Source organism: Crinia signifera, chromosome 19 (assembly GCF_055691185.1).
Source record: "Crinia signifera chromosome 19, ASM5569118v1, whole genome shotgun sequence".
Classification (NCBI taxonomy): Eukaryota; Metazoa; Chordata; class Amphibia; order Anura; family Myobatrachidae; genus Crinia; species Crinia signifera.
The window spans coordinates 72,485,665-72,502,323 of record NC_139226.1 but is presented as its reverse complement, the minus strand read 5'-3'; the positions used below and the strand labels follow the sequence as shown (position 1 = coordinate 72,502,323).

General features: G+C 42.2%; 1 protein-coding gene across 1 annotated transcript in view; it reads left to right on the top strand.

The window, feature by feature from the left end:
* The window catches only part of CLDN19 (claudin 19), a 71,706-nt gene that overhangs the window by 39,991 nt on the left and 15,056 nt on the right, over nt 1-16,659 (top strand). Inside the window, exon 3 of the mRNA XM_083162778.1 lies at nt 1,474-1,558. Within this exon, the coding sequence (XP_083018904.1) occupies nt 1,474-1,558 (85 nt within the window). The remainder of the gene's footprint in view (nt 1-1,473; nt 1,559-16,659) is intronic.

The window sequence follows — 16,659 nt, the reverse complement described above, 5'->3', positions numbered from 1 at the left end:
GAAACACGTTGGGTGTGGCAAAGCGGTGATGTGTGCTTCTGGGGTGTAAACAAATACAAATGGGGGTTATCGGAGTGTGCGCTATAACAAGTACCACCTAGCCAATTAGCATAAAAGGTTATTTTGTCCTCTTTCCATAAAAGATGTAGACTCCAGTCAAACAAATGATTCTTTATTTTATGAATAAAGAATTATTTATTTTATGAATAAAGAATCATTTGTTTGACTGGAGTCTACATCTTATCGGTTTAATGGACTAACTATGCTAATTGGCTAGGTGGTACTTGTTATAGCGCACTCCAATTACCCCTATATATATTTCGTTTAATATGTAAAAATGTCATTTATGAATGTTGCTTTAGGGTGTTGCACCATGTGATCTCTTGGATGCTGTTCCAAATTAGATATACAGCCTGGGGATTTGATGTCCGGCATTTGCCGGGTTATTCGGCCATCTTTTTGGTGTTCAATAGACAGTTCAAATTAAATAGACTGCCCGGGGATTTGATGTCCAGCATTTGCCGGGTTAATCGGCCATCTTTTTGGTGTTTAAACAGCCTGGTGTAAAGGCTGCCTCATGTTAAGCGTTAGAGAAGTCCACAGTGGAACACACACTTCCGGGTTGTGCGTTCCAAGGGATGGAAGTGAGGTAATTATGGGTGTCGGATGATGCATGTCCACCCGGGGATCAGAATGCCGGCTAGTGATGGGGCACATTCATATGGCTGGATCGCCGTGTTAGGTAAGAGGTGGCACCGGGCTATAGATTTTATGTGGCTGATATGCAGGTCTTGGAGGCGATTGTGAGTGTACTATTTAGAGCTGGCTGTCCAGGTTTTTTGAGAGACCATAGAAGGGGGCTGGCGTTATCAGCCCTGGAGGCATTTAAGGGTCACATGGTGTTTGGGAGGTTATGAACTTTATGAGGAGAGAGTGGGGGCCTTTAAAAAGGTCTGGAGTCAGATCGAAACGTCGGCCCTTGGCCCACTGTCTTGCACGTTTGCAACAATGTTGCGATGCTGGAATAAACTGCCTTTATTACTGGTGAGTGTCCTCTATGCTCTGTTTGCTATATATATATATATATATATATATATATATATATATATATATATATATATATATATAGTGATATCAAATTAAATGCACAATAGACATTTCATCCTTCAAAAGAAGTATGCATACAAGAAATTGATTTTTGATTTTTGCAGATTATCAATGCTTACAAAATTTCCCAAAATATTGCTAGTAATGTTGTATAGAAATATCTTGCACTAAGTATTTAAGTACCTATGTACCCATATGTGTAGCTAGACACACTCTTTGGGCAAAGCATGAAATGCCCCTACTGCCAATTATGATCTCTCTGAAACTAGTTTTAAAAAGTAGGCGAGTATCTACTGTTTACACTTTGTATTATGTGTTGACCTCTCACATACACATCTGATCTTTCTTGCAAATCTGTCTCTTCAGGTCTGTTAACGTTAATAGCGGTTTCGTGGTATGCCACTCATGTTACTCATGAGTTTTTTAACCCAAGCACGCCAGTTAATGCTCGGTAAGTTGAACACGTTTCTTCTATTTTATTAGGAATTATTACCACCAGAACCCAGGGATGAATTTATTAGAGTGCCCCTAGGCTAAACAGTAATGGCATCCCTCTCCTCACCCCCATTGCCTAATTTTATTATTTTTATTGATTGGCTAAAAGTCCTCATTTGAGTTTGCGCATTTCAAAGAATAATTGAAAAAAGCCTCTAGCTATGACATTTTTATTTTTACTTATGTACAGTAGGACAGATTACAAGTGTAATGTCCCACTCTATTCAAGATGGCATATGTATAGTACAGTGGAAATTGTTTGTGAAGCCAAGTGACCTCTGCCAACAAGTGCTACGCACATGCCTAAGAGGAAATTGCCACCGCCAATCAAAGTCCATTTTTATTGCTATTTACAAATTTACACCCCTCCTATAAACTGTGTTTGTATCTGTGTATTAGCATCCATGCATCCAGCATCTGATTTTGCATCAGCCCAGGCTTGGTATAAATTACCCATCTGAAAAGGAATCTGATTCCTATGTGACACTCTAAAGACATAACAGCATTTAATATATACCCAAAAGATGCCCATGACATTCCCAATAAATAGAAATGAGCTTTGCCAAGCAACTTTGACCTCCCCGCCTAGTTCTTGTCAATTTCATGCTAACTTGCTGCCAGTTGCGAATGCACACCAATGCAACTTTGAGCGGAAAATTTCATGCAAAATCTTGGGGTAGCTACCGTAAGGCAGCCACCGCGGCTGCTTGGGGGAGCAAGCGCCAGCGAGGCACCCGGGCACTCTGGTCAGATCCCCCCTTACCCCTCCGCATGCCAATGCCACCGCATTCAGTCCGGCACCGCAGATAGCCTCCGGGCTCCGTCTCCTGCAGTAATGAAAAATGACACGACAAAATGGCTGCCCCCGTACAGCAGACAGTTTTTTTAGGGATGTTAGAGGAGGCGGCGGCCTCCTCTAGCATCCGTAAAAACTGTCTGCTATTAGGGGGCAGCCATTTTGTCGTGTCATTTTTCATTACTGCAGGAGACGGAGCCCGGAGGCTATCTGCGGTGCCGGACTGAATGCGGTGGCATTGGCATGCGGAGGGGTAAGGGGGGATCTGACCAGAGTGCCCGGGTGCCTCGCTGGCACTTGCTCCCCCAAGCAGCCGCGGTGGCTGCCTTACGGTAGCTACGCCTCTGGTGTATCTGTGTACATGTAATATGTGTATGCATATAAAATTTATATGCATATTCTATTCAAAGTGCATATTATTTTTAAAGTGTGGCAGAATTGAAACATAACGGCAGCGTTATACCAGCATTTCACCAAAGTGAAACTAAAGGACAGAAATCTGTCACATGCCACGGCGGCGGGACACGGCAGGCACTGTACGCACCCGTCTGTGTCCGCCGACGGCTGGCATGTGTCCAGCTGCCTCCAGGGGCGGACAGGCGGTTGCGGGCTCTGGATGGCTTCTGAGCAGTGCTGGAGGGATCCGGAGACGCAGCAGTATGCTGTATGGGCTGGCGGCATCGGGAGGCTTGCGTCACCATCTTGTTTGAGGGCAAACAGTGTGTTGGCCAGGTTAGGGTCTCTCCTCCACCAGTCAGCCTGAGGCAGCCGCCCTCTACCTATATAGGGGATCTGCCTAGGCTGTTCTGTGTCAGTACAAAAAGTCTTCTGAGCCGTGCACACCCTTCCTGACTATACTAGTGCCTTTGCTCTCACACTGACCTGCCTATCAGTGTATCTCAGTTGGCCTCTGACCTCATCGCAGTCTCTGCAGATTGGCCATTCCCATTGGGCCGCATCCAGCTCCTGGGCCTCCTTGGGCCTTTGCAGTACCCTCCAGTTCCAGTTCAGTTCCAGTCTCAAGTCTAGCTCACAGTTCTACCAGTTCCAGTATTCCAAAGTCCTTCCGCTCTTTTCTTCAGGATCCTATAGTCATCATCAGCTTCACTCCTCTTTCCGGACAGACATACCGTCATCTTTATTCCTTCAAACCATCATCTCCAGCTTCCATCGCAGTTCTTCTCTACTACCCCTGGAAAACCCAAATTGTTTGCAAAGACTTCCTTATTTCTTTTGCCATAGACTTTTTCTCAAAGACGTATTTGAGCTTGCTATTGTTTTCCCTTATATGAAATCCTTCATTAAACCTGCCTGTTTCAACCCGTCATCTGCTGGTCAGTCTCCAATTCCTGAACACCAGACGATACCATCAAATTCTCAGTCCGTGACAGAAATCTACCACAACTCTGAAAACCAAACTACTTTGAGCGAGTTCATTTTAACTTCACAACATGCAATTCCTGGCTGCTAAATCTGGATAATAACACAGCTATACCTATGCATTTTTCTTTCATACATATGACAGTCCTGTCTGAGTTACTGTCATTGAGCATATACCATTACAACACTATAGAATGAAAATTAGTAGATAGGTCTATCGCGCATCCAGCAGCCAATAGCTCTAACAAAAGAGGAATACAACTTATCAGGCGCTTGGAGTCTTGAATCCACCAGGATCCCACCTGTGAAATTCACATAAAAGTGAAAAATAAATGCATATAATAGTGAAGTACGTTTTTTTTTTTCACAATAATTTCATGTAATAAAACGTCTGAAAAAATTACATTAGAAAAGTATCCACAATGCAATACACAAAGCACTGTTTAAAGTGCATAAAGTCCTGGGTAAGAATTATCAGATATGAAGGAACTGATATGCGAACAGTTCCACAAAAGCTTAGAGCAGTCCCACACTGATACATCCGCTGGGCTTCCTGTCCTGCCATTTCTCCGGTCCTCCGTCTATTTCTCCAGTTCATATACAGTATCGGCAACACGTTTCTTCCTCGGAGGAGGGCTTTTTCAAGGTGTCACCTTCAAGTATTAAGTCTCAGCCTCTGTCTTACCCAGGACATTCTTATGCACTTTAAACAGTGCTTTGTGTATTGCATTGTGGATCCTTTTTTATGTCATTTTATCAGATGTTTTATTAAATGAAATTATTGTGAAAAAACATACTTCACTATTATATGCATTTATTTTTTACTTTTATGTGAATTTCAAGGGAGGCGATCCTGGTGGATTCAAGACTCCGAGCGCCTGATAAGTTGTATTCCTCTTTTATTTTTATACCATTACAACACTGTCACTTACTTTCCTGCTCTCTTTCTTGCAGACTACTCCTAATTGCATTTTGGCTCCACCTAGTAACCTACGACACACTATGTCCATGTTTTCTTTAACTCCATCCTTCACTCATTGCCTTCCTAATCCTACATCTTACAAACTGCCTCCATCTCTATTCTCCCCCCCAGTCTCCTTCACCTTCTCTTCTCTCACCTCTTTTGTCTCTAATCCAGTCCTCTGCTTCTCTTTCTGGAATGCCAGATCATTCTGTAACAATTTGGTCCCCACCAATTATTTTATTTATTAACAGTTTCTTATATAGCGCACACATATTCCTCAGCGCTTTGAACATTCATATCAGTCACATCAGCAGAGCCTTCAAAGCAGGGAGGCGCTGGGCTGTAAAGGCGCTCTCCCTGCCACTGTGTGCAGTGATGTAACTTACTGCAAACTGCTGCTGCGCCTGTCAGTGACAGTGTAGAGCAAGCAGCAGCACCGGCAGCAGAGGGGAGAGAGTGCGCTTACATTGGAATATAGCAGCAGCAGCATGGAATGTTCTTGCACCTTCCTCATTGGTGACTGCGGTGCCGCACCCTTCCCCCCTCATGTCATCATCAGGGCCAGCATGTGCCGAGCTGTGATTGGAGGAGCTCGGCACATGCTGAATAGAAGAGAACTTGATTGGAGGAGCTCCTCTTATACATGAAATACGGAGGATCTGTCAGCAAAGCATGGACCTGTCTGTGAGCGTGTGCCCTGCCTCCACTGTCCCTGCAGCTTCTCTCTTTACCTCTACCACACCCTCCCTGTCCAGAATCTGTCCCCCTCTCCCTGCCCACCATCTGTCCCTCTCCCTCCCCACCATCTGTCCCCCTCTCCCTCCCCACCATCTGCCCCCCACCCTGCCCAGTGTCTGTCCTCCTCTCCCTGCCCACCATATGTCCCCCCCATACCCTGCCCAGCATCTGTACCCCCTCTCCCTGCCCAGGATCTGTCCACACTTTCTCTGCCCAGCATCTGTCCACCCTCTCTCTTCCCAGCATCTGTCCCCCCTCTCCCTGCCCAGCATCTGTCCCCCCTCTCCCTGCCCAGCATCTGTCCCCCCACTTTATGCCTACCATCAGTCCCCCCTAGCCTTTCCATTATCTGTCCCCCTCTCCCTGCCAACCATCTGTCCTCCCACTCCCTCCCTACCATCAGTCCCCCTACCCTGCCCAGTGTCTGTCCCCATCTCCCTGCCCACCATCTGTCCCCTCTCTTCCTGCTGACCATCTATCCTCCCACTCCCTGCCTACCATCGGTCCCCCTCTCCCTGCCCACCATCTGCCCCCCTACCCTGCCCAGTATCAGTACCCATCTCCCAGCCCACTGTCTGGCCCCCTTTCCCTGCACACCATCTGTCCCTCCTTTCTCTGCCCAGCACCTGCCCCCCAGTACCTGCCCAGTACCTGCACCCCACTCCCTACCCAGCATATCTCCCCCTCTTTCCCTGCAAAGTACCTTCCCCCTCTCCCTGCCAAGTACTTGCCCCCCTCTCCCTGCCCAGTACCTGCCCCCCACTCCCTGCCCAATATCTGCCCCTCCTTTCTCTGCCCAGCATATCTCCCCCTCTCTCTGCCTAGCATTTGTACCCCCTCTTAATGTCCATCATCTGGCCCCAATCCCTCTGTGCCCATCATTTTCCCCCTCTCCCCACATCTGCACCCCAGCATCTGCTCCTTTCTGGCATCTGCCCCTCTCTCCCCAGCATCTGTCCCATTCTCCCTTCCCAGTATCTGCCCCCTCTCCGTGCCCAATATCTGCCCCTCCTTTCTCTGCCCAGCATATCTCCCCATCGCTCTGCCTAGCATTTGTACCCCCTCTCCCTCTCCATCATCTGGCCTTAATCCCTCTGTTGCCAGCATTTTCACCCTCTCCCCACATCCGCACCCCAGCATCTGCTCATTTCCGGCATCTGCCCATCTCTCCCCAGCATCTGTCCCATTCTCCCTTCCCAGTATCTGCCCCCTCTCCCTGCCTATCACATTCCCCCCCATACATCTCTGCCCATCATCTGTACCCCATCTTCCTGCCCATAAACTTTCCCCCCTATCAGTATCTCCCCAGCATCTGTTCACATCTGCCCAGTATCTACCCCCTCTCCATGCACATCATCTCTTCCCCTGTCGCTGATCACATTTCTCTCTCTGCCCAGCAACTGCCCCCCTCTACCCAGCATATGTCCCCCCACTTTCTCCCTATTGTCTCTCTCCACATCTGTCCCACATCTCTCTGCCCAGCATATGGCTGTCCCCCTCTCTCTTCCCAGTATATGGCTGTCCTACCCTCTCTCTGCCCAGTATCTGGCTTTCTCACTTCTATCTTTTTTTCCTTGTACCCCATCTATAATTTTCCAACAGCAGCCACTTTTCTCTTGTTCCTCTCACAACTCACTGTTACCATAAGGCATGCGATGGTATGTGATGCGACGCGATATTGTACAATGGCATACAATTGTAAAATTGTATGCCATTGTATATGGCATACAATGCCATACAATGCGATGCGATTAAACATTGTATAAGCACCCTAATGGGTGCTTACAATGTTAAATGCACCCCCACACCACCCCCCACTATAAACGTGAACCCGAAGCGTGGCGAGCGCAGCGAGCCCGCTAGAGGCGGCGGTACGCATCCTCCGACCTTTTCATACCCCCACTATCCACGTCGGCGTGGAGTTGAGAATAGAAAGTGTGGCGAGCGCAGCGAGCCACCGAGCCCGAAGCGTGGCGAGCCCCGCGAGGGGAAGCGGACACCTGTGAAGCCCGCGAGGGGACCCGTATACCTGTGAAGGTATCCGCTGCGCTCGCCACGCTTCGGGCTCGGTGGCTCGCTGCGCTCGCCACACTTTCTATTCTCAACTCCAACCAGCCGTGGATAGTGGGGGTATGAAAAGAGGGGTATTCCTCTTCTACTCTCTTCACACCATAAGTCACTACTATTGTGGGCATTATGTGTATAAGGTGCATTACCACTGTGGATTTTATGTGTAATGGGTGTTATGTATAAGGGGCAATATTGTGGGTGTTTTTAGTGGCACCAATGTGGGCATTATGTTTAAGGGGCACTACTTCTGTGGGCTTTGTGTTCAAGGGATGCTACTATGAGGTGTATTATGAATCAAGGGCACTATCTGCAGTGTAATGTAAAGATTGTGCTACTGTAAGGTGTAATTAAACCGGGCTATGATCATTCCTTATGATACCACACCCTTTATTTGTCTGCTCTGTCCCTTTAGGAGAGGGAGGGCGCAAATATAGATTTTCCAGGAAGGCACTGGACACCCTAGCACCGGCCCTGCTGCTGCCCAGCTCATCTTCCTCTCCAAATTAACTATGTCCACCTCCCCTCTCTTACAAACCCTACAATGGCTTCCCTTTCCCTTCAGAATTCAATTAAAGCTCCTCCCTTACAAAGCCATCTTCCATTCCTCTCCCACCTACATATCTGACCTTATCTCTCTTTACATCCTTCCCTCTCTCTTAGCTCCACAAATGCATGCTGCCTCTTCTGCCAACTGGTTAATTCCTCCAATTCCCGCCTCCAAGATTTTGTCGATTGTGCTCCTTATCTCTGGGATTCTGTACCCCTGCCTACTAGTTTCTCCACCTCCCTTCAAAACTTTAAAGAGGTACTCTCGACCCACTTCTTCAGTAAACCCAGCCTTCTCTCATCCTAACCTTCTGTGTATATCCCCTTTAGAATGTAAGCTTTAAATATATATATATATATATATATATATATATATATTTCTATATAATTTCGGGGGTCCTGCACTCCCAATGCAAATACAGAACTGCGCCCAGTGCCCTCACAGAAGGGTAATAATGTGGTGATGAGGTGTGGCATTCTGACTTTTTCAATAGCTGTAATAAATAGTCAGCAAGCAGAGCTGAAGACAACTTTTCAGTCACCCCAATAGTGTTATATAGCGCACAGTTTCTTTTTTTTTGTCTTTCCTTATCTCAAAACATCCATAGACACAATTTCTCAAACATAAAATATTTATTAAAATACACTTTAAAACGAAAGTTTTTTCAAAGTATTTCCTGTTAAAGGATTTTCTTAAATAGTGGATGTAAACAAAATCCAGATGCATTTCATCTAATTAAGAGACTTCATCAGGGGTGCTTTGCATAAATCTACAAAAAGTAGAACATATTGGTAAGCATATACAAAAAGGAAAGACATAACAATATGTACAATTTCATTTTGACAGATGGTCTAAATAAAAGAGGAACAGATGGAAGAATCTTAGATGTTCTTTAAAGGTTTATTTTTATTTCTACAAATTATTATCATATAAATTATTTCTAATTGTATAACGAGGACTTTTTCAATCTTTAAATTTGCTATATGATTAGAAAAAAGATGGGGGGGGGGGAGAGGAGGAGGTTTCAATCTAGTATATCCAATTACTTTTATGTAAGTAAGATGTATCATACCTTTAATGATCTGTATAGGAATTTCTCCTTATTTCAACAGTGAATGATTTTATATATTGATACTACTTTTTATGGCGCAGAATGAATGAACTCTCCACTGGATGTGATCTTACTACCAATAAAGAGACATAGGGTGAGATTTAATAGGGTGAGAGATTTGGTAAGAAATATGCAGTTTTTTTAAAGCGGCAATCATTTACACTGCAAAATCAAACTGGTATTGCAGTGTAAATGATTGCTGCTTTAAAAAAACTGGAGATTTCTTACTGAATCTCTCACTTTCTGAATCTCTCATCCTATTAAATCTCACCCATAAATTTTAACTATTGATATCAAGTTTCCTTATTTTAATTATATATGTATATTTGTTATATTTAATTTCAATTACCGTTAGTACAAGTTTTTTTTAATGATCCATACCCACTCTTCTTTCAGTTAATAACTGAAGAAATATCTAATAGATTTATAAAGAGTGAATTTTTCCTACTTTTTATTATAAAATTAAATTTTCATTATTTATTAGTAGGCTATATTGCCAATTAGATAGATTCTGATACTGATTTGATATTAGTACAATCGATAAAGTTCCACATATGTAAAGATCCAAATTCAAACCAGAACTGCAATTCTGATTTTATTCTATAGTGGGAGTAAGGGCATATTATAGTTTTTTCAAATATCTTATAAATGATCCAAATTCCATAATATTTTTTTTGGTCTTATTTTACATACCGCCAATAGGTAAATAATTGTATGATCCTTGGAAATTGAATTCAACTTTCCCAAAGAAACAAATAATCCCTAATGGATAACATACAGAATATTGTATTAAAAAATAGCAGGCACCATTCCCAACAATAATCCTATATGATCTAAATGGCCTTTATTTACCTGGTTCCACCAGCAGCAGTGTACTCCTCTGTGTCCAATGTGCAAGTGATTTGTGTGTATCCCGGTGTCTCTATTTATAGGGAGTAACTAGTGACCTCACTTCCTGTGTTTCTATTTTTTTATATTTATTTATTTATATTCAATATAATTTATATAATTTTCAGTGCCCATATTATTTATTTCTTTATTTATACCTACATTTATATAATTTTGTGCCTTATATTTATCTTTTAGTTATTACATAGTGATATATTATTTCAATGTCACTGTGTTCTTATTTTTTCATCTATATTCCCCTATTTCGGTAGTTTAGTGGTTCTAACCTTTCTTTACTAAATCATGTAAATATTTATATTTTTGGTTCAGGAAAAATAGTAAAAATGCCATAATAGGCTAGTTTGCGTTCCACCCTCGGACTGGTGGAATGCACCGCCATTATAATAAAATTTCATTAGTTATATAGATGGCCCTGATTGGCTATTAAGCTTTCCACCGCATACCCGGTGGAACGCATCTATCTCCGCCGGAAGTCCACTCCCAGGCCACTGCTCATCCCATATTAGCGCTATGCGTTCCACCCGATCTCCGAGTGGAACGCACCGCCACGGGTGGATTGGGTGGAACGCATAGTGCTAGTATGGGATGCGCAGCTGCCAGGGAGTGAACTTCCCGTGGAGATAGATGCGTTCCACTAGGTATGCGGTGGAAAGCTAAATAGCCAATCAGGGTCATCTATATAACTAATGAAATTTTATTATAATGGCGGTGCGTTCCACCAGTCCGAGGGAGGAATGCAGACTAGCCTATTAAGGCATTTTTACTATTTTTCCTGAACCAAAAATATAAATATTTACATGATTTAGTAAAGAAAGTTTAGAACCACTAAACTATCGAAATAAGGGAATATAGATGAAAAAATAAGAACACAGTGACACAATATAAAATAATATTTCCCTATGTAATAACTAAAAGATAAATATAAGGCACAAAATTATATAAGAAAGGAGTGGTTCAGGTGTTGTGTTAATGACAAAATACCAAGCTGCGACTCTGAAATGTCTCTCCTGTTAGTGAGAGACACAAATGGAAGCTAAGAAAAAAAGAGTGACCAGAGTGCGCTCAAATCGTACCACCTAGCACCAATAAACATATAATATGATCTCACAATCATTGATTTTCCATAGTCAGTTGAAGGTGTTCAGCAATAAGATGAAAACTTTGTTCAAACAGCTATTTTCTTTATTAAAAGGGCTTCTATTAATAAAGAGAATACCTATTTGAATGAAGTCTTCATCTTATTGTTGAACACCTTAAACTAACTACGGAAAATCAATGATTGTGGGATCATATTATATGTTTATCGGTGCTAGGTGCTACGATTTGAGCGCACTCTGATCACTCTTTTTTCCTTAACAAAATTATATAAATGTAGGTATAAATAAATAAATAATATGGACACTGAAAATTATATAAATTATATTGAATATAAATAAATATAAAAAAAATAGAAACACAGGAAGTGAGGTCACTAGTAACTCCCTATAAATAGACACCAGGATACACACAAATCACTTGCACATTGGACACAGAGGAGTACACTACTGCTGGTGGAACCAGGTAAATAAAGGCCATTTAGATCATATTTGATTATTTTTGGGAATGGTACCTGCTATTTTGATTTTGATTGTAATACTATATTCTGTATGTTATCCATTAGGGATTATTTATTTCATTGGGAAAGTTGAATTCAATCTCCAAGCATCATACAATTATTTAACTATTGGAGGTATGTAAAAAAAGACCAAAAAGAATAATATTGTATTGAGATCATTTATAAGATATTTGAAAAAACTATAATATGCACTTACTCCCTCTATAGAATAAAATTGGAATTGCAGTTCTGGTTTAAATTTAGATCTTTACATATGTGGAACTTTATCGATTGTACTAATATCAAATCAGTGTCAGAATCCAAAACTAATTGGTACGTATAAGGAATATAGCCTACTAATAAATAATGAAAATTTTATTTTATAATAAAAAGTAGGAAAATTTCACTCTTTATAAATCTATTAGATATTTCTTCAGTTATTACCTGAAAGAAGAGAGGATATGGATCATTAAAAAAACCTTGTTCTAAAGGTAATAGAAATTAAATATAACAAATATACATATATAATTAAAATAAGGAAACTTGATATCAATAGTTAGAATTTATGTCTCTTTATTGTTAGTAAGATCACATCCAGTGGAGAGTTCATTCATTCTGCGCCATAAAAAGTAGTATCAATATAGAAATTCATTCACTGTTGAAATAAGGAGAAATTCCTATACAGATCAATAAAGGTACGATACATCCTACTTACAAAAAAGTAATTGGATATTCTAGATTGAAACCTCCTCCTCTTTTCTTCCTCCCCCCCCCCCGCCCTAATTTTTTCTAATCATATAGCAAGTTTAAAGATTGAAAAAGTCCTTGTTATACATTTAGAAATAATTTATATTATATATTTATAGTAATTTATACAAATAAAAATAAACCTTTAAAGAACATCTAAGAATCTTCCATCTATTCCTCTTTTATATAGATCATCTGTCAAAATGAAATTGTACATATTGTTATGTCTTTCCTTTTTGTATATGCTTACCAATATGTTATACTTTTTGTAGAGTTATGTAAAGCACCCCTGATGAAGTCTCTTAATGAGACGAAATGTGTCGGGATTTAGTTTACATCCACTATTTAAGAAAATCCTCTGACAAGGAACTACTTTGAAAACACTTTTGTATTAAAGTGTATTTTAATAAATGTTTTATATTTGAGAAATTGTGTCTATGGATGTTTTGAGATAAGGAAAGACAAAAAAAGAAACTAGGTGCTATATAACACTATTGTGGTGGCATTGGATTGTAGTAGCCACACTAGTAGGAGGCTAAGTGTTATAAGGGACCATTTGTGTAACTGGGAAATTAGCGCAAATCTAGGAATTTTGTGTTTTTTATATATATATATATATATATATATATATATATATATATATATATATATATGGTCTCAGCTATGTCGGCAAAACCGACCGTACGTTGCGGGAGCGCATGGCAGCACACCGCTATTCCATCCGTACTGCTTTGACCACCGGACAGAGTGATCAACCGGTTTCCAGACATTTTTTGCAGGCTATTGTTGTTAGTCTGGCCACCCGCGTGAGTAATCTCATTATTGACAGGTTACTGCTGGAAATATGGCGGTACTTGTTTCCTAGCACGGCCACAACGATCATGATCGTGGGCATCGGGTGTAAAAATCGGGGGCATCGCGGCCATCGCATGCACTAAAAAATCGGGTGCGATGGTACCGACGCGATGCCCGCGATTTCCCCATAGGGAACAATGTTAAATGCCTCAATTTACCCGCGATGACCCCTATTTCCCATAGGAAACAATGTTAAATGGCTCAATTTACCCAAATCATCATAGGGAACAATGGTAAATGGGCCAGAAACACCCCAAAACACCCCTGAACATTGAAATGTCCCCCCAAAAGTAGTTTACGCCACCCCACGATCAACGCGAACCCAAAGCGTGGCAAGCGCAGCGAGCCCGCGAGGGGCGGCGGTACGCGTCCTCCAACCTTTTCATACCCCCACTATCCACATCAGCGTGGAGTTGAGAATAGAATAGTGTGGCGAGCCACCGAGCCCGAAGCGTGGCGAGTGGACGCGGATACCTGTGAAGCCCGCGAAGGGACGCGTTTACCTGTGAAGGTATCCGCGTCCCCTCGCGGGGCTCGCTGCGCTCGCCACACTATTCTATTCTCAACTCCACGCCGACGTGGATAGTGGGGGTATGAAAAGGTCGGAGGACGCGTACCGCCGCCCCTCGTGAGCTCACTGCGCTCGCCATGCTTCGGGTTCGTGTTGATCGTGGGGCGGCGTAAACTACTTTTGGGGGGACATTTCACTGTTGAGGGGTGTTTTGGGGCTTTCTGGCCCATTTACCATTGTTCCCTATGATCATTTGGGTAAATTGAGCCATTTAACATTGTTTCCTATGGGAAATGGGGGGCATCGCGGGTAAATTGAGGCATTTAACATTTTTCCCTATGGGGAAATCGGGTGCATCGCGTCTGTACCATTTAAGCCTTTTTACGACGCGACCAACGCGATTTTGACTTTTTTCAATGCATTTCAATGGGAAAATCGGGGGCATCGCGTCGGTCGCGTTGCAGACCACTAAAAATGACACCCGATGCCCGCGATTGTGGCCGTGCTAGGAAACAAGTACCAATATGGCTATGCGTTCCAAGGGCAGGATCCGGATGCGCATACAGCCTGAGAGCGCATGATGTAGAATATGGTGCGTGATTGGTAGATGCGGGAAACATAGCTGTGTGTCCCACGGCCAGTTTACTTGCGTCCCAGCGCTCGAGTAACGATGCAGGATAGGAGAAGATTGATCACAGCGTGATGGCTACTATATGTGGTCTTGACTCTGGAGCTCTCTCCTCCAACACTGTCACATTGATGAGGCGGGTGCCCTGTGTGACCGGGAGTGACGTACAGGAAGCGGAAGTCCGTGCGTGTCATGAGCCGCAATGTATGCGTCTCATCACTGGGTTTCCAGCGTGGAATGAGACTTTGCAGCTTTAACAGGTGAGATGTGTTGTATTGATTATGGCGGGCTTCTGGGTCCTATTTATATGGCATGTGTTCAATAGTCATTGTGCTCTTGAGAAAGGTGGATACCCCACCAAAACAGACTGTCGAGCTACTGTGGTTATGGGACTAGCGTGGGCATCCACAGGCAATATGATGTTAACCCGTTATGGATAAGTAACCTACAGCTTTTTTTTTTCTATGCAATATATTGCCATCTGTTATATCACCTCTTTTTAAGAGACTTATAAAAATGACTTAAAGTCTATTGATCTATGGTGTGCAGATTTCCTTTCTCCTTCATTGGGGAAAGTTGTGTATCTATCTCTACTTATGGGATCTAGCACCCACCCACTACAAACTTAAGTGGTGTGCATTTTTTCTCTCTGCCTTTTATATTTATATATGTATCCCCAATATTCCAACTCGCGCTGAAGCCTATTTCACAAATTATGTAAACAGTGTGTCACAATTATATGCTTGGCAGCCTCACCACTAAGTTCCCTGAGGGGTAGGGAACGAACAGAGCCCAATGTTTTTACACAATAGTGGTATGACGTCTATAACAAAGTTTAATAGCAAACTTGCAATATCCACATCCAGTGAAGTAAACCAGGAGATGTTTTTCCAATACTTTAGTTTAATTTTCTTCACAGGATAGTCAGGTAAAAAACGCTTGTAGAAAATCCCAACGCATTTAGTCTCATAGAGACTTCATCAGGGGAATAACGGTCTTGTGATTCCTTTCTTCTATATAAAGATGTTTTCCAGATTAATCTAATGTGAGGACATGATAATCCTTAAACCTATAGTAGGAGTACATATATCAAAATTCAGTTGAGATATTTGAAGTGAGCCAATTAATGTGACCTATGATAGGTTGGAGATAGCCTCCCTTTTGGATAAGGGGCTGCGCCGCAGAAAAGGGACATTTTACAAGACCACAGAATTAGAAAGAGGACTGTGCGCCTATCAGATTATTGTATATATATATATATATATATATATATATATATATATATATATATATATACATTTAATGTGACCTATGATATAACTGGTTTGTGTATTCCTGTTAGCCTCCTCTGGATTTAAAAGTTTTTACCTAAAAATGGATGACGATCCCTCATCCAAAAATTAAGAACAAATGAATCTCCGCTGGGACTTCTGATCGCTTTAGAGAGGCTAGCAGAATGCTTTTCTGCTAGCCTCTCTGAAGCGATCAGAAGTCCCAGTGGAGATTCATTTGGTCGAGGGATCGTCATCCATTTTTAGGTAAAAACTTTTAAATCCAGAGGAGGCTAACAGGAATACACAAACCAGTTATATCATAGGTCACATTAAATGTATATCAATGTGTGTGTATATATATATATATATATATATATATATATATATATATATAATAATCTGATAGGCGCACAGTCCTCTTTCTAATTCTGTGGTCTTTTAAAATGTCCCTTTTCTGCGGCGCAGCCCCTTATCCAAAAGGGAGGCTATCTCCAACCTCCAACTGAATGCACATATTAAAAGAAGAATGGTAGGAGGCACGCTGGTAAGCAATATGTGTAAAACACTTTACTAAGTAAAAAGTTCACATACACAGAAGTATTACAAGATCGGCATCAGATCACCAGCATCCGTGTATCGGCACACTCGGGAATCCCCAGCTTGGCGGCTTCTGTAACTTCAGCGGCTAAGCGGCGTGGATAGAGCACAGTCAGGCGTCTTCACAGCAAAGGATAAGACCACCGGTTTGACGTCAACAAGAACACACCCTCAACGCATTTTGTCACAATGGACTTTATCAGGAGGCGTGTCCAATGGTGTCATAGGTAGATATATATAGTCAGTGCTTTTCTGTCTCAGCTGATTGTACTAATTAAGTCACATGTTTGTTAACCGATCAGAACACTGGCCTGAATTGTGAATGAACTGATCTTA